The 18,402-nt window shown below is 39.3% G+C and overlaps 1 protein-coding gene across 2 annotated transcripts in view; it reads right to left on the bottom strand.

The window, feature by feature from the left end:
* Window positions 1-479: 479 nt before the first annotated feature.
* NPR3 (natriuretic peptide receptor 3) overlaps window positions 480-18,402 on the bottom strand; it is a 47,288-nt gene continuing 29,365 nt past the window's right edge. The window contains exons 5-8 of one of the 2 annotated variants that reach the window (XM_038170511.2): window positions 14,594-14,688; window positions 11,404-11,539; window positions 10,729-10,813; window positions 480-8,208 (exon numbers count right to left, since the gene is read on the bottom strand). In XM_038170511.2, coding sequence (XP_038026439.1) covers window positions 8,097-8,208; window positions 10,729-10,813; window positions 11,404-11,539; window positions 14,594-14,688 — 428 coding nt within the window. In that variant the 3' untranslated portion in view covers window positions 480-8,096. Of the gene's footprint in view, window positions 8,209-10,728; window positions 10,817-11,403; window positions 11,540-14,593; window positions 14,689-18,402 lie in introns of both variants that reach the window. The other variant, XM_038170509.2, reaches the window with a different exon arrangement.

The raw sequence follows: 18,402 nt of genomic DNA on the forward strand, positions 1-18,402 counted from the left end.
AGAAAGCAGGCGGCTAGACAAAACAGGGTAATTTGAAGACTGTATCTAAAAGCACGGGAAAGAAACCGTATGAAATGCCCACAGTTTGATAAGATTGCTGCAAAGAAATGAGCTTGGTAAAACTTGTGAGTTCTGTTTCTCTACAGGCTGTAAAAATCAGTGCTTGCTAGATAAGGTTCCAGCATATTTAAATAATATTTGATTCTTATTTAGTTACATTCCTGGAGAATTGAGAATAAGTAGAAAAATATTCACTACTTGTTTATACCCATTAAAACCTTTCCCAGACCTTAATATACTAAGGGAAATACTTTCAAAGACAGGTTAGACTGATTTCTGTTTTATAGTCATCATTAAAATCAGGGTTTTAAATGGCCCTCAATAATTCTCCTGATACTAACTCCTTACCATCTGATATTACCCTATCTATGAAATAGACCAAAGGAGTAGTGAACATATGACAAAAGACACCAGGGAAATAGGTGATACCATATTCCTATTTCTTTAATGGAAAAATTTTGTTACAATTTAGGTATGTGATATTTTTGCATTTTTAAAATGTGTAAAAGAAAATGCACATAATAAAAAGTCAAAAGACACCAATGAATGTAGGTATTTTAAATGACCAAGTTGTAAAAGAAATAAAATACATTACACAAATAAACAAAGGTTATATCCACAGTCATGAATACTCACTCTCCTCTACACAAAAACAACAATAAATAAAATCACATTATATGCAGATAGTTCTACTTACATCAGTAAAATATACTGTGCAGCTTTCCATTCGATTTCTACTAGACTGATAATAGGTTTCTCTGTTGTCCAGTATTTTTACAATAATGAACAGCATCACCCAAAAAAAGGGGACAGAGTTAACGTCCACAGTGTCTATCCTGAGTCCTCTTAGTTTTGTGATAATTACACCTTATGCACAAGAAACACAGCAAATTCTACCCATTGCCTTCATCCTGCCACTATACCTAAGTATTCTCAGCACTTTTAGACCCGCACAGGAAAGAAGACTTTGTTACTAGCACATACCCAGACCTACAGGCATGGTACAACCTCTCCTCTGCACCCCTTAAATCCCATTTAAATGTTAGGTAAGGGAGCTATGTGGGATTTAAAAGGTGAATAAGCTTTCTGCTGAGTCTCTAAGAATTAGATATTGGATAAAGACAGTGTACTGTGGAGAAAGAGCTTGATCCCACCCTCTGTACAGTCAACAGCATCATCATGGGAGTATAATCAATCCCTGAGCATCTTCCCTCTTCTCTCTCCCTAACTCAACTGCACAGATATTTTCCCATTATTCTCAATATATCTCTTCTTTTTTTGCATCCTACACTGCAGAACTCATTATGTCATCTTCTGCGAAACTACATCAGGGAGATGCCACATACACCTTTTATCATCTTGCATGGCACCAGGATAACTGGCCACCGATTACTAACTGTGACACTGGCTTTCCAGTAGTCTCATTCCTCTGTCACACTGCATTTGAACTTCACAGAGAAAGAGAAGTCCAGACCATCAGCAAGCATGAATCAGCACAGCTGTACTGATTACATCTGCTGAAGTTTCAGTATAACATTAGCAAACCCTCTGATCTTAGTCTGGATGGAGAGAATTGCGCGTTCCTTGTGCATACCAGTTGAGATTACAAAAGAAACCATTAAAACAAGATTATTTTTAAATACCCTTTTTGGTACATTTCTTTGCTTGCTCAAGTGTCCTCTAGAAACATTCACATAACAGAAACACCAAGCAATACTTCACAGAGTGGATTTTAACCTTTCAGAGATTTAACACCTAATGAGTCCATGTAAGATTTCTGAAGTACTATAGCTTAACATACAAACTTTAACAGTGTCATATTATTGAGAATATTTTGACTTTGATGCAGAATATTAAGTTAGTGGTTAGTGAGAGATTTTGAATGAACTCTAAGCCTCTCTTTTGAAAGCTAGTTTTGTATACTATAAATTCAGTCTATGTCAGTTAAGAGGCCTCCTGCAAAGTAAATTCTGGAAGAAGTAATAGCATAATAAAACAGTCTATGTAATGATACACTGGACATAACTAAACACTACCCCAAGAAAGCCTCAAAGCCATGGCAGCATTATCTTCTTGATCAAAACCAGCCGTAACCTCTTAAAAACACCAACATTAACCTTTATCCTTTCATCTTCTATTGGTGAGATAAAGGGAGAGTTGCATTTATGCCAGACTTAAGGCTTCACTGGGGCAAGCCAAAGTGCTTAGGCTTCCTGTCATTCTCTGGAAGAGAAACAACACTATCAAAGTCTGCTGCACAGCTTGCTGACCCCCGTAGACAGCCAGGTCTGAGGTCTCTCACAAATAGCTAGTTGTTTTAATTTCATCAATCATTTTTCATCAGTCTCAGAATGTTAAAAGGTATCTGAGAATGGAAAAAATACAGGCCTGAAGCCATCTGAATTCATTTCTGCCTTTAAGCAGGGATGGGCACAGTGCAAACACTTCCGTTCTTCCACTTGAAAGGTTTCACACACACACAAATCTTTTTGTGCTTTCAACAGCAAGAAAGAAAGGGGGGGCAGGGACATGGGGGGAGGAGAGAGGACACACACATGACATCTGAAGGCAAAACTTTTTCCAGTATGTCTTCAAAAATATATTCCAGAAAGTAACTTTTGATTTTCTTTGTTTCTAAAAAGGGCTAAAATTGCCTCCATGGAACGTGTTCCTTCGTCATTCACTGCTGTGAGACAAGTTACTAGAGCATGTTCCTGATCTCCAGAAGAAGTAAGGTACCATCAGAAACTCATCCACGTCCATCTGCCCTGCTTTGGGTGGGGTCACTACATTTGATGTCATTTTATAGCAACAATTAGGGTAAAAACAAAAGACAGTGGCTGACATCACCTGACCATGCTTGGACTACTGCATGTCCTGTGAGCCCAGTGATGCCCAGTAATCATTAACTTCAATGGGACTGCTCCTGTAATTACAATTTGTGGTGCCAGCCTTGGATGTTCTTACAAGGAACGGATGCCAGCTGCAAAATTCCAATTAAACTTCAGAGGCTTTTTGGTCAACCCCATTTTTCAACTTTGCATAGTTCAGGAGTCAGGCAACACCAGACAATTCTGGGTGTAAATCTCAGAGAGAGGCTGGTGTGGCAGTGGCCCAATGTGAGGTGTGCCTGTGGCTGAACAGCATGTCAACAAGGAGCAAAGGCTGAAATTACAAAAAAAGAGCCACCTCCCAGTGAGGAGGGAGCACATCTGGCAACATGATGCAAAATGGTCATCTCCTTTTAGAGCACTTCTAAAGCTGGAGAAAAGAGCATTAAAAATAGGGAATTCAACAGCGTTCATTCTACTCCAGGAGAAAATGAGCAAAAAAAACTCAACTGCTTTAAAGAAACAGAACAGCTACATGGCTACACTGAAGCACAGAGGAGGGTAGTGAAGGATGTGGAACTGTCTTGAGCTCCGGAAAAGGTGGACTGAATTGCCAAAGAAATTTATGACCAGGACTATTAGCTTCCTGTCTTTGATGTCTATTCTTGGCTTTCCAGGAGCATTATGGCATTCATGAGGTGAAAATTGCTCTGGAGCCAAGGTCAGCTAAGGCTGATGCAGCCTGTTCTACTGCAAAGCTGAGAAATTCACTCTGAACTGCTTCAAGATGCTGAGTGTAAAGCCTGAAGACACTTCACTGAGGGTCTCAGTTTGCTTCCACTGAATCAAGGAGAGTTTTTTTTTTCATTTGCTTAATGAGAGTGTAATTAGATCTCCAAGCCCTGAAAACGAATCAGATCAACCTCCCGATAAAGCAAGCTGTCTGGGTGCAGACTTACTTTGCCCAGCTCAACTCCCATCCTCCCCAGTGTTTTCAAAGCATTAGCTAAGTCTTAATAATTACCCATTAAAAAACTGTAAAATACTTTCAATAATGCAATAAAGCATTTCTTAAGGACATGCTGAAAGCAGATCAACAAAATATATTTTGAGAAGTGAACGGATGTAACTCTTTAATAAACTGAATTCTGGCCACAGTCCGGCAAAGTGCACAACACTTTCGATTCCAATTTTTAGCAGTTGCTGAATGTTCTCAGAACTGAGCCAGATTTGGTCTTCACTGAGGCACATCACAAAAGAAACTGGTAATTAATGGGTACGACGGCAGTCATAGACAGTTCTGGACACACAGACTCTCCATTAGCAAAACTTCCAGAACTACCTCTGGCCCACACCGAAGTATCTAGGCATCTGACTGAAGCTGTGGGTCCCAGCATACTAAATCACAGGTACTATTAGAACTTCTTGTTAATCTTTCTATTTTGGAGAGTATGCTGCAACAGCCAACTTGCAGCGGAAGTCTACATGTTGCAGGTAAGAGGGTGGAAGTGAGGTAATTTGTCCATATAATCCTCAAGAAGAGGATTTTGAGGTGAACCAGCTATTAAGCTGACCAATATTTGGTAGTTTAATGAAATGCTAAATTAGCAAAATTTGCCACTTCAACAAAAGACATGAAGCCACCAGGTCAGTTTCAATTTAGCAGGCACAACTGTAAGACTGTGCAATAAACACATGGAGTATGGGGCCAACCTCACTCCAGTTCAAGCACACCGCAAGACTCCCTTTGGTTCAGGCATGGCCAGGATGATACCCTTTGGTCCCAAGTGAGCAAAGCACTTAGAAGCTGAAGTCAAGCATATTTTAAATGTCTTCTGAAGTGCTGGGCTGAGTCAAGGCCTTCCTTGTGCTGCTCTGCAATGTATGTTTGTAATATGGGTAATTTGTTGAAGCCAAAAATGTAGGTTTTGAAAACTCTTTTGAGAATCAATTATTATTATTTTGATTAGACATTCCCTTACTGAGTTTAAAGCCTAAACATTGTGGCATTGAGCTAATGCACATGAACCATAAAGGAAAAGTGCATTAGATGGTAAAGAATCTCTGCTGAATAATCTAAACTCAAGACAGTTGATCTATGGTTCCTGGAAGACCTGGGAACTATTAACACACAGCCTGTGAGAGGCAGCTAAGAAGAATTACTTATGTGAAACATCTTAAATGATCTCCACACCTCCAATGGAAAAGTGCACTGGTGTACACCAATTTAGAAAGATTAAAGCCCATTGATTTGAAATGTTCTAACATGCAAGAAAGGTTCGCCTTCAAAAGAAGGTGGAAAGTGCTGGGTTGTAAAGTTGTGGCCAGGCCTCCATCAATATTCCACCAACAGATATCTCATGACAACACTTTTGGAAGTCATGATTAAAAACCCCACATAAAATTGAGGATCGGAATTATTTTTACTTGAAGAGTGACCTTTCATGCTATTTATTTTTATTTTTATTTTTTTTTTTATGTTTAGTTATAGTAAGATGACATAATAAAGAAGTCCTAACAATTTGTTGTCCCAGTCAGGTATTATTGCTCTGATCTTCTGGACTGACATGACTGTACGTGGCACAGCATAAAGGCAGATCTATGCTACTGCCTCACACCCTAACTTGTTGGGTACTTGTTCAGGCAGAAGGCAACTCATAGCAAACATCGTTTCTAAAAGTCTATCCTTTAAATCATACCCTATTTCCTCTACATGCTTAAAACATTTCATTCTCTTTTTCTGCGGCAAAGTAGCCAAATAGATAAAAAAAATACTGAAAAGCATATTTGCAAAACAAGATGTAGATCAAAATTCTCTTTGAAATCTTTTTTAAACAAATACAAATAAAACCCTTAATCAGACACTAGATAAACTCAAATACTTAAAAGAAAAATCAAAAAAATAATCAGGAATGTTTTTTCTCCCCGACTCTATGACAGTATGAATGCTGCTCTAGCCTATATCCTTCTCTGGTACCCATGAGATACGGAGGCTACTTCAGAAACCTGTCCTTTGAGATCAGTGTTACTTCGGATAACGAACCTTTGCAGAAGTCATACAGGCCCTGACTGGAAAATGGGAGGATATAAATCTTGCAGGTGAATAACGCCTGTTACAGCAAGTCCTAAAGATGCTGGATCTACCCAGTCCACAGCCATCATCTACCCTGCAGCTGCCCTGACAGTCAGGAAGCCTGGCCCTCTGGCTGCCTGGGACATTGAGCACAGAGGCAGGTGATGAGCCACTATATATGCTAAGAGATAGTGCAATGTAAGAAATAGCAAAAACAGGCCAAGGAATTATTCCATGGAGTATTTCCCCATGGACGAAAAACAGCAAAAAGAAGACAGAGCCAGCTTTCGCTCTTCATTCACTTCCAGCTACCCCAAAATGGTTTCTTCGAATTTGCACTCTGGCTTCTCAGAGCGTAAAAGTTTTGTAGAACACAGGCTTCAGTGCCAGTTATGACAATAACTATTGTGTAAAGTCTGACTGTGACTCCTGAGACCAGAAAGTTCTGTTTATGAAATCAGAAAAGGATAAGCCAAAGGATTTCATGCATTGCGATCATAGTCATAGCTGGGTTTTCTCACAGGCAGTATTTTCTCAGGTCTTCTTCACCACATCTATAATAATAGCTGTTCATTTGTTGACTAGAAAGAGCTCTCCTCTGTCTAATATAAAATAACTTGCCAGTAGCTAATTCATCACAGATTCAGTTTTGCTCCTGGTAAAGTCAGTGGCAAAATTCCCAGGGATACCGATGGCAGCAGAATTAAAGTCAGCCCTAAAGTAGCATTTTACCACCCTGATTCCTGAAGGTAGCTGTTTGTGTGTTTAATTGCACACACGTGAATAGTTAGTTGGTCTCACCGATTTAATATGTAAACAGTTCATTACGTTCAGGATCAGAGCCATCATTGTATAGACAACTTGACAACTGCATTTATATTGGTTAAAACAAATGTTTGCATGTTGCACATGCCTGGAGAAGAACGGGGGACAGAAAGTTTACTATCTATAAAGTCACTTCTCCTTCCCTAAATGTTGCTTCTAAAATGTACTTACAGCTGTTGACTTTCCCCGCATGTTACTCCTGTCATAAAAAATACGTCTTCAAAACATTCTCTCCCTTAACTTTTAATCCTACCAAAGCAAAAATAGATATTTTAATAGAAAAATACAAGATAAAAAAATATCCTAAAAATAAAATGGTATCATGGAATGTCATTTTTACAGAAAAAGACCACTTTTTGAATTGCCTCAGTTACACACTTCCATATTTACATATTTTGGATGCGATCCTGTGCTCACTGAAGTTAATGGGATTTTGCCATTGACTTCACTGGGAACAGGAGAAAGCTCCACACAGATGATATTTGCCTCTCTGAAAGGTGATGGTAGTGGAGAGAGAAGAGTGTGATAAAACATGCAAGACTGAAGAATTGGCCGGCCCTCTCTGGAGGTCTGTCTTCTCTCTCTCACTATTTCACACCGGTGACACTCCACATCTTTCACTGGAGTTTTTCCTAACTCTCAGTGCATAAGAGGGAGAATCAATGCTTTTGATTGTGATACTACACAAACAAGGGAAGAATGATTTGTGTGTGTTTCCACCTGCCTATGAGTGGAGTTTGTTATACCCTGTGGAGTTAATTACACCCAAACTGCTGGCTCCCTCCCAGGACTAAGCTCTGTATGTCTAATTCTGCATTATTCCCTGTAATCAGTGACAATGATTTAGTGATGCAGGCTCATTACCCAAATGACCCCCCCCTTTTTGTAAAATTTGACAGCAAACCAGCATCTGTGTCTGTGAAACCATATTGATACCCATGAGTGAGATGCAATTAAAGAAGGAGATGGTAGGAGCTAAAAAACAGGGAACAGAATGAGGCATCCCCATCAACTAAACCCACATCTGCTGCCCTTAATATATGCCTCAATATGTAAAGACAGTATATCTTAAGTACTTCCTATAACATCAAATTGCATCTTTTTTTTTTTTTCATGAGATGAAAGGCCATGCGGCATAATGTGATTAGTAAATCATTCCTGAGCTTCTGAAAAAAATTAAGACAAAATTACTGCTTAAAAGATTGAGTTCTTCAAGAGCCTCTTCTTTTTACACTGATGTCTTTGGTTGTGTCCATTTCCCCATTTCTTTTTTTTTTCCCCAGGAAGAATGGGATTATTTTTCTTCTTTATGCAGCAGAAAAATGAGATCTAATGGAGTCTTCGCGTAACTGCCGATGTTTCCCCATGTTACAGTCCTCCTGTCGAGTTCTTCTCTCAATAGTTATTCTGTATTTCTTTCTGCATGAAAGGAGAAGAACAGAGTGAGAAATCCTTCTCCAGCTATAGGATAACAGGACTTCCCTTATAAAGAATGCCCGTAGGGGACAGCTGGGTGCCAGTTGAAAAATGAAATGTGACAGAATGTGAAACCCTGGTCAAAGATTAAAGAAGTTTGCCTTGAAACATTTTACCCAGGCTCAGGAATGCTCGTTACTCTCTATACAGCAGTCTCAAAGCACCCAGACAAACATTTGCTTCTTTGAAAATTACTGATCTAAGTGATTAGGAAGTTTTTGCGAAGTGTCATGTGAACTGTGTCACATCACTGCTTTATACTGATCAAAGCCAAATTTCTTTCCTGTATATGGGGGGCACTTTCTGCAGAGTTCAAACAACGGATCTTGCTCTTTATTCAGTTGCATTTCTCACTGAAACTGTATGTTAGCTAACTAACCCTCCTATCTCCCTTTCAGAAAGCTATTCTGTTTATAATGTCAGAGGAGGTAGTAAGATGAATTAAGAAGAGGGATGTAGATGGTAGATAAGACGTAAATACAGTTGGTCATGCCTTAGACACAGTTTTTTCCTGTGTGTCTTCCTCCAGAGCCTTTGAAGAATCCTGTTAAGCTAATTTTTATGTCAAACAAACCCTATGAACTGCCTTTCAGTTTCCACTTTAGTACCCAAATTGTGCCCCAAAATCATAAGACTACCATGTTTACAATTCATGTATTTATGCTTCTACTGAGTTGCAGGACCAAATTTTCAAAAGGGCGTTAGTCCAGCCCCATCTGCACACAGTACTGCTTGTGCAGATGCATAACAGCATGCTTGCGTGCCATGGAAAGCTCTGTTCCACTTGCATGTGTAGCATAAGTCAGTGCTAGATACGTGGTGGTGGATACAGGATTTTCAAAACACTACGGTTTTAATTTGGATAATATGTCTCAGTAGAAAGTGGTACCTACATTATTCTGAAAAGATTCCCTAGGCATCTGTGTCTGTATCTGTAGGCTCCAAAATAACTAGAAAAATCTATCTTATTTACTTTACTTATGTATATTTAAGTCAGAACACACCCAGTAGTAGCTCATCCCCACAGATAGATTCCTCTTTCAGAAATGCAGCTCTTTGAGTTTAAATCCTTTCAAAGCTACATATCAGAACCACAATCCACACCTTTTGATGGGGTTTGCATGCACACTCAAAGCTGTATTTGCATGCCCATCCGTGGTGATTAGAGATCCAGATGATTAGAAAGATGTAATCAGATGGTGCATATACAGTCTGAAAGTTACAGAATCTTCAGGTAAAAATCGCTTCCAGACACACAATTCCTAGAACTGCGTTTTCTGAAAATCTGACCCATTCTTCCTGATATGCTATGTTTCCTAAGGATATTCTACTGCTGGAGTTAGAGGACATTTCTCGTCTTCACCTACCAATTCCTCCCAATACCAGCAATGCTAAAGAAAAAACATACCTAAAAATTATCAGATCAGATTGGGAATGTATAAAACATGCAAGAACCTCTGATGAAGTACAATATAAATAAACAGTTGTTTTTTTTTGTGTTTTTTTTTTGTCTTTTAAACATAGTCTATAATTAGTCCCAGATAAATTGTCTTGTCTCAGACCTATATAATATAAGCACCAACAACATGCAAGACTAAAATCATCCTGAGGAATTACAGTTCTAAGTATTTGATGAAAAATCCTGTTTCTCAGATCTTTTGAAACCCTGGAAATGCACTAGTAAACTTATGTAACTTTTACTTCTTCATTTTGTTGACATATTTTTTATAAAACAGATGTTTTGATTAAATTAAATGACTTGATTCTTACATGCAGTGGTTAATTCTATTGTCCTGTCTGCCTTTTCTCTTCTATACCATAATAGGATGAATAATACCATATGCAAGATGCTGAACAGGTATAACAATAATTTGGTCTGTCAGTGTAGGATCAAGTCTCTAGACTTTGCATTTGCTGACTAGCAATGTACAAATTATTTTACCTAAACAGGAACAAAACGTTGATCACCCTTCACTGACCTCAGCTTATTAAGTCAAATGCACAGCTTTGAGATCCAAATGCTCTCTTAAACCAAAACAGAAATCCCTTTTTAGCTTCCCATACATTTCCATCCAATGCTCAAAAACTAAGTATCAGGCAAGTGGTATAAATCTCTTACACGATCACAGACTGCACAATTGTTCTGGCAAAGAATACCAAACAAAGAAAACTTTCAAGGCCAGGCCACTTTATTAAGGTAGCTTGTGAATGAATAGAACTCAGTGGAATTACTTCCATGAGTAAAATTACTCAGAGATGTAAACAGTTACACAATGAGGCCCTGAGTTGATAAAATGATTCCAATTTACACAAAAGGACAAAGTGTATTCACTATCTATAGTAGAAATATTTCCTCAGATGATTATTATGCCTCTTTGTCTATGATCAGGGATGTGATGCAAGCAGCTGAGAGGTTTGGATGGTGAGTAGAGTTTAACAAAACTTTCAATGAATTGGACTAACCTGAAGAAGTAAAAAGCCATTAGCAGGCCTGCTCCCAGCAAGGCACCCACAACTATTCCTGTAACTGCTGATTCTCCTAGACCACCTGCTTGAAAAAGGGGAAAATAAACAATCAATGTTCACAATGAGAACTATTTGCATTCATATACTGGAAAATAGAAAATACACATGGCTAGAAAATGAATGACCAACACCAGATAAAGACATTCAGAGTTCAGGACTCTATGGGAACCTCTACCCCAGTTCCTGCATGTTCTGATAGCATTGAAAATCACTCTGAACTTGAAGGGCAAAAAGTACTCCCTTCAGCACTGAGCCCCCCAGCTGCTAATTATCAGTATGATTATTCTCTGCTTAGGCTTTTGGTTATATCCTTCTTTCTGGCTAAAACAGATCTTACCTTTTAGCCCCTGGAAGGCTCTAAAGCCTCCAGGGCCCTGGGCTGTGCCTCACATAGGCATCATAATTATTATCACGTTTAAGGAGAGGAAAGTGATTCAGACCACGTACCATCCAGGGACGTCAGACCCTAGCTTCACAGAGAGTCAGGAGGGAGAGGTAGTCAGGTCCTAGTTGGACAACTGTGCTGAGCAATTTAATACGGCCCGTTACGCTGCTTTGCCACGTGGGTTCCTCTCTCTCATCACTAGGTACCATTAAGTCACTAAAACTTACATGATTTACACGGTGTATTGTTTGTGTGCTCCGAAACTCGGCTTTCATCTACTCTCAGTCTGCCGTGATTCCAAGGATATTTCACATTTGATCGAATTTCAAAACGTCCCTGCTTTCCATAGTAGTCCCCAATCACCTACACAAAAAAAGAAAGGAAGAAAATGATTTTCCTATCATGTTAGAGAATTAAAACAAACAAGAGAGCTGCAGTATTCGCTTGGACTCCTGTGGCTGGATGCTGAATCACACAAAACAAGGCTGAAGGGGTCTTTGGGAGGTTATGTAGTACATGTCCTGCCCCAAGGCAAGATCAGCTGAACAAGTGCATTCTTGACAGATATTTATCTATCCTATTCTTGAAAGCCTCCAGAGGGAGACTTGACAATTCCTGTAGACAGTTATTCTGGAACTTAGCTATCTTTACTATTAGTGATTTTCCCCAGCATGTAACTCAAATCTCCCTTGTTGCAATTATCCATCACTACTTATCCAATTGCCAGTGGACATAGAGACTCTTCCTTTCTGAAACATCCTTTTACATATTCACAGATTCTTATCTGGTCTACCCTCAGGCTTTTCTTCTGTATAAACCTAGTTCACAATTATTATTTTTTTTAACCCTCTTGAATATTCTTCCTGCTCTGCCTTTTTTCTCTTCAATTCCTCCACAGTGGGTTGAATGCCCAGGACTGTCACTCAGCCAAGTGAAAGAATCATTTAAAGTACTTAGTATTTTGGATTTTTTTTTTGTCTGTTTTGCAAGGACCTGGAGATACTTAATCACATTCAGTTAAATCTTCAGCTCTTCTGCAGAGCTATTACAGAGCCAGTCATTCTCCACCTTCTCTTCTGCTTTTTTTTATATTTGCACAGGAAAGGCAATTTTGTGCTTACCATTCTGGTATCATGGGCTATTAATTCAGACCAATTCAACAAGATACTTCAGAATTTCAGTCCCATCCTCAAGCATAAACTCAGGCTTTATTCAAGGTATCATGTACTGCATCTACTGCAAAGTTCCAGGATTAAATTGTGCTATCAGCAGTTTGTAAGTCATCTGAAAATAGTTTGAAAAAAATCTATGCACACTAGTAAAGGTAAAAGTCCAAATATGATAACAATGAAGTAGTCAGCAGCAGTGACAGGAACACATCAAAAATGTATTTGTCTAACTTGTGGATAAGAAACATCTATAAGCACACTGGGTTCAAAATTCAAGACTGATTGCCTGTTCAAATATTTTACCTAAACTCTATTTTGAAGAGAAATAGTTAAAAAACAGATAACATTTAACCTGGCTTGGTACGCAGAGGTAGATTTCACACTAAATAAATGAGCTAATTTCTCTCCCAGCATTCCAACAAGGAGTTAAAACCTTAGAAGAAAGACTTTTTATAATATTTGTTCAAAAATAAATGCTAATTCAGTAAAATGGAAAAAGGAGAGGAAAAGAAAACCTCAGAGATCATTTGCAGGCAGCAGACTTAATTGAGGGATTGTTTAATTTATCAGACTGGAGTGGGAGAGGCATCTTTATTACAGCGTAAGCCTCCTCTACCATCAGGATTTACTAAATATGAAAGCATGCAGAAAGGCTTAAGAACAACAAGTAGCTACGAGCAGCAACCAAACAGATTCAGATCAGAAATAGGATATAGATTTCTAAAAAGCAAGAGTGTTTAAACACTAAAACACACATCAAGGGAGCCAGTGAGACAGTCACCGTTCTTCAGTGCCTCCAAATGTAAAATGTATGCCTGCCTGTAAAATGAATGTTATGGTGCAAGCTTTACTCCCATGTGAACTACAGGGGTCCATACAAGGGTAGGAAACCCGCCTGCCTGTCATGAAGCAGAAGCTGAACTAGGTGGACCGATGTTTTCATCTAGCTTTAAACTCTGCACATGGTCCTTTGAAAACAGCTCTGCCCAAACATTGATTCATTTAATTCAGCTTAACTGTGAAACAAATACTCTTGTACTGACACAGAAGAAATAGGCAAAAGGAATAAAAAAGGCATCAAAGATACACTGTTTTTAGAGTGAGGCATGAGGATAGAAATGAATATAGCAGATGCTACGATAAGTAATAAGTAAATATGTAAAGGATATTAATTATCTGTATACATGGATCAAAAAGCAGAGAAAAACTAAAATGAGCAATATGTTAAAAAGTTAAAGGTAACATGAAGGAAATAAAAAAAATAAATTGCAAGTGAAAGAACAACGGAAGGAAAGCTAAGTGAGGGATATTAAACTGATAAACAGGATAAAGAGTTAATGGGCTGAACAAACAGAAAATATACAAGTTGTTCATACCAAGCTTATCCCAACTAATTTGTCCTCCTAACTTCAATTAATCATGATTACTCCTACCCCTGGGAGTGTCTGCAGTTTACTGCTGGATTTTTTCAGTCATTTTTACACACCAAAACACACTAGCCACCCTCTTTCATTTAAAAAGGCTTCAATTTGTCGTTGCTGCAGCACTGACAAGAAAAATAACTTGACCAGACTTCACAGAGAAATGTCCAGCACAGGTTTACCGCTGCTTCGCTTTACTTCTGAGCTTGCTGGGCTCTTGACGAAGATGGGGAGGCCAACAAAGTTTATGCTGATCCTTAATTTACAATTAACAGCACAACTAGCAGAAGCTGTATGCCTCAGCTGGAGTTACAGCAATCTGTGAATTAATAAACTCAACCCAACCATGCTGTTACCTGTGTGCAGGTGCTGCTATTTTGCAAAGCCTGTCTTCACAGTCCATCTGCTTCTACTCCTGCCACATCCACTGGAATAACTCAACTGGTGTACATGATGCCTAATTGTCCTTCTTACCAATGTATAAAAGGACTTATTTCAAACAATAATTTATCATATTCACAGTTTACCAGGGTTTAGATACCATACGATATTTTATCCTTTAAATTTTAAAGATTAGCATAACATGAAGACAGACATGAAGAATTGTTGAAGACAAGACATTAAAGTTTAAACATTTTTCTAGGAACACTTCTAGATTTTTTTTTAATAGAAAGGATTTGGGCTGCAGGTTGACACAGTTAAGCAATATCTTTCTCATGTGTATATTTAATAAACAGATGCCTACTGAGTAAACAGATGATAGGATGTTGATACACTGCACTGGCTAACTCATCAGTGGCCAAGTGCAATGGTGTTTGTTTTCTTACCTCCTGCGTGCCTGCCTCAGGGTCCGTCATTGCAATCACAGAGAAATCCCCGTATCTGTCTCCATTGGCATCAATGGACACCTGCCCTGCAATGCCTAAAGAATGGCATGTGAGGAATTAGAAAATTAATTAGTTAAAATACTGAGCCTTTCCAAGGAAAACAAGAAAACAGTGGACAGGTTTTTACAGACTGATATGACAGGAAATCTCATCAGTCTCCCAGCATTTTTGTTGGCATTCCAAAAGAAATTGTAATTTCATCTCAGTGTCTGCATTCCTGAATTCTTAACATTTCTCCTTTTTTAAATATCAAATGTGTGAGACTGTTTGGGGAGCATGTGAGAAAAACCTAATCCAGAAAACCACCATGCCAAAACACAAATACATTTAATGTGGGCTATTTACAGAGAGACTAGCCCTGAACTATCTGACGATGCCCTGATAAGGACAACCCAGCTCGTGTGCTGCAAGGAATGCAGGGGCATAGCCCTGTGCTCCACAGACTGACAGGGTCGGTGCATCCATAGAGCCAGTCCAGAGTTGTTTCCATCTGATGGGATGCTGGAGGGGGGTGAAGACAGGAGACACCACGTGCATTACATCTGCATTAAATCCTGCATTCATTTATGTAGGATTAACAGCCCAGTATGTTTGTGTTTTATAGTTTTAGACCCCCAGCTCGCTTCCTTCCTTTACAAGTTTGAGGGGAAGATTTGATATTCCCTTAGGCCAGCTGCCAATCTTACTGCACAGACTTTGACAACATTCGGACTCCTCAAACTAACCCAAACTGTCACCCTAACTGACAGATCATGGCATCATCCCAAGCAGCCCTTTAAAGGATGAAATCACATTCAAAATTCTATACACGAAATCATGTCTGATTCCTGGTGATTTCAGTATTCGTTTTTGATAATGAGGAACAAATTAAACATCTGTTACGTATTTTGCATGTCTTAAAACAGCATCTCTGACTTCAACTATTCGTATTCTACGAAACTTTAGGGAAACTTGGAATCACAGACTGATAGGATAACTCCGGTCTGAATGGACTTCAGGAGGTCTCTAGTCCAGCCTCCTGCTCAGAGCACGGTCAGCTAGGAGGTCAGAACAGGCTGTACACAAGTACATTTAATGTGAGATTCCTTTCATGGAAGAAAAAAAGTTCCTTATATTCAGTCTAACCCTCTGTTTCAGTGTATGCCCTTTCCTATGAAGAGCACAGGTCCACCTTCTTGCTGTGTAGGGTGATGAAGCTGTTGGGTGACAGAGCACTGGCACAGGTTGCACAGAGAGGTTGTGCAGTCTCCTTCCTTGGAGATCTTCAAAAGCCACCTGGACATGGTCCTAAATAACCTGCTCTAGGTGGCCCTGCTTGAGCAGGGGATTGGACTAGATGACCCTTCCAGCCTTAGCTGTTCTGTGGTTCTATGAAAATTAAACAGGCACTTGAAAACTATCGAAAAATACCAACTTACTCTGATGAAGCTCTAACCTAACTATAATGAAAACACCACAAGACATTGTGGATATGTTTTATCGCCTAAGATATTCTAAAATGTGATCCTGTGATCCCTGCTTGACACCAAATACAGCCATTTACACCAGAGCAAATCAAACAGGCATCATTTTACATCCATGCTACACCAACTACATTACTAAACCAGGCACAGAGCAGTAGAGAATCAGGTTCTCAGTGACTGTTAATCAAAAGAGAGAGGTCAGGTATTCAGCCAGAGTATAAATTCCCCTGAATACCCTAACAATAATAAAACCAAAACAGATTAACACACCTCTATTTATCTTTTCTCAGTTCCCATTTAGGGATGCAGGGAATGTTTCAACCTGTTGTGCTTTTCTAAACATGCACTGTTCAATGAAAGATTTACTGTCAAGTGTCTATTTCTTCAGTATAACAAACAATACAGTAACCAAACAATCGCAAATGTGATTACTGCAAGATAACAGAATGGGTGTAACTTGGCTACTGGATCACCAAAAGAGGCCACTATAGAGAGCTGCAACATCCTTTTTTACTCAACTTGGCTTCTGGATCTGACAGGAGATGTTAATTGGAACAGACACCTTCCTGGACAAAGAAGCCAAAATTGGATTAGTAAAAGTAGGTTCTAGAACTTGCTGAAACTCAGAATTCCTATGGGATTTTTAATGGGAAACACTTATATTTTACTTTTCCATCTGCTTCAGAGTTTGAATTTTTGATATTTCCTGCAATGGTTTTCCTCAATAGATGTTTTTAGGAAATTCTGAAACAACCTTAGTAAAGAACTGTGTTTGGATGAGTGCGGAAAGATTTTATTTGGGCTCTGTTGCTGTCAGATACTTACATACAGACAATATGATGCAGATGCTGCATTCACTTCAGAGAGCAGCCTGCTGGCAGAATAAAGGGATGTAATTTCCCTGAAAAACTGGCTTATAAGCCATCAGGTTGAAGATCTCTTTTAAAATCAGGTTTATCCTTGTAAATTATGTCCAGCAACGTACTGCTGCAGGTAGGAGATGGTGTATAACCTACATGGCATTTTGACCTTTTCAACTGCACCCTCACAGCTCAGCTAGAAAGAGTATTTTCAGAACAGCTGTGACAGGTTCAGCAACAACAAACTGGTTTTCACAAGTGGGGAAAGAGAACATTTGTCCTTCCTGTCTTGTTTTAAAAGGCAGGTGTGAGAATCAACCACAGAACCTGCATGAAGCACATGGTACTATAAAAGAACTGCATGAGCGCATCAGCTGGTGGCTTCCTGCAGCAGAGAATTAGGCAAGAAAACACTGACAGGCTGTGCTTGAGCATCTGTTCCTACACCAGATAGCCAAACTGTGAGCCAAATCCTTAGATGCCAGATTCCCCCTATTAAAATAGTGTGTTTAGAGAAACTGTGGGTGTGAAGGGAGGTAGTGACACATTCAGCACTATTTCCAACTGATGCAGGACTCCTTATGGGATGACTGCAACCAGCATAATTTAAAGCAGTTCCTGTGTTGCCTTAAACCACTGGAGGCTATTCTCCCTTCTGTTCAGGCCACAGTTTGAGAACAGAAAAGAATTTTGGAGCTGATGTCCTTCTTGCCTTCCTCCACTCTATCCAGTGGGGAATGTTTTCTTCTCTTAGACATTTCCATAGGAAATCTTGCCAATCATGCACCAAAAGACTGGAATATCGTAAGAGGTGGATGGGAATACAGTATGAAATGACAGATAATTCAATGATGTCACACTCAACACTCAGTTTCTTTATTGTAACCCCTTCCTGGCAAAAGCCCTTGCATCACTTTGCTTCAATGGGGTGACATTCACTTGCCACCTGTGCCATGGAATCACAACTGACAGGGTTAGGCATAGGAAGGCACCCTGTTGCAGCCTCAGAGATAACATGCACAGCTCCTGAAAGGAGGCTGAGGGAAAATCCTTCCAATGCCCAAAAGAGCCCTGTCAAGAAAGAAAACGAAACAACAAAAATAAATCCCAGCACCCTGGCACCACCTTGCTTTGATCCATTCCTAGGCTTTGGTGGAGGGGAAAAAAAGAGAGTCAAATGGAAAAAATGAGGCAATCTCAGAGCTAGTAGGTACACGTGGGTAAAGTGAGCAGCTGTATTGTTTTTTTCAAAAAGAAAGAAGGAGCCTGAGAAAATTATTTGTATCCCTTTACAACATCAGTGAGGGTCATTAAATTGTTAGTTTTTTTAAACTGAGTAAGACTTCAAGGGTTGATGCAGAAAAAGGCTGGCAAAGTATGTGAGCCAGTCCTAAAGATATTTATAGTTTCATATGGATATTTTCCT

This window comes from Anas platyrhynchos, chromosome Z, assembly GCF_047663525.1.
Source record: "Anas platyrhynchos isolate ZD024472 breed Pekin duck chromosome Z, IASCAAS_PekinDuck_T2T, whole genome shotgun sequence".
NCBI lineage: Eukaryota > Metazoa > Chordata > Aves > Anseriformes > Anatidae > Anas > Anas platyrhynchos.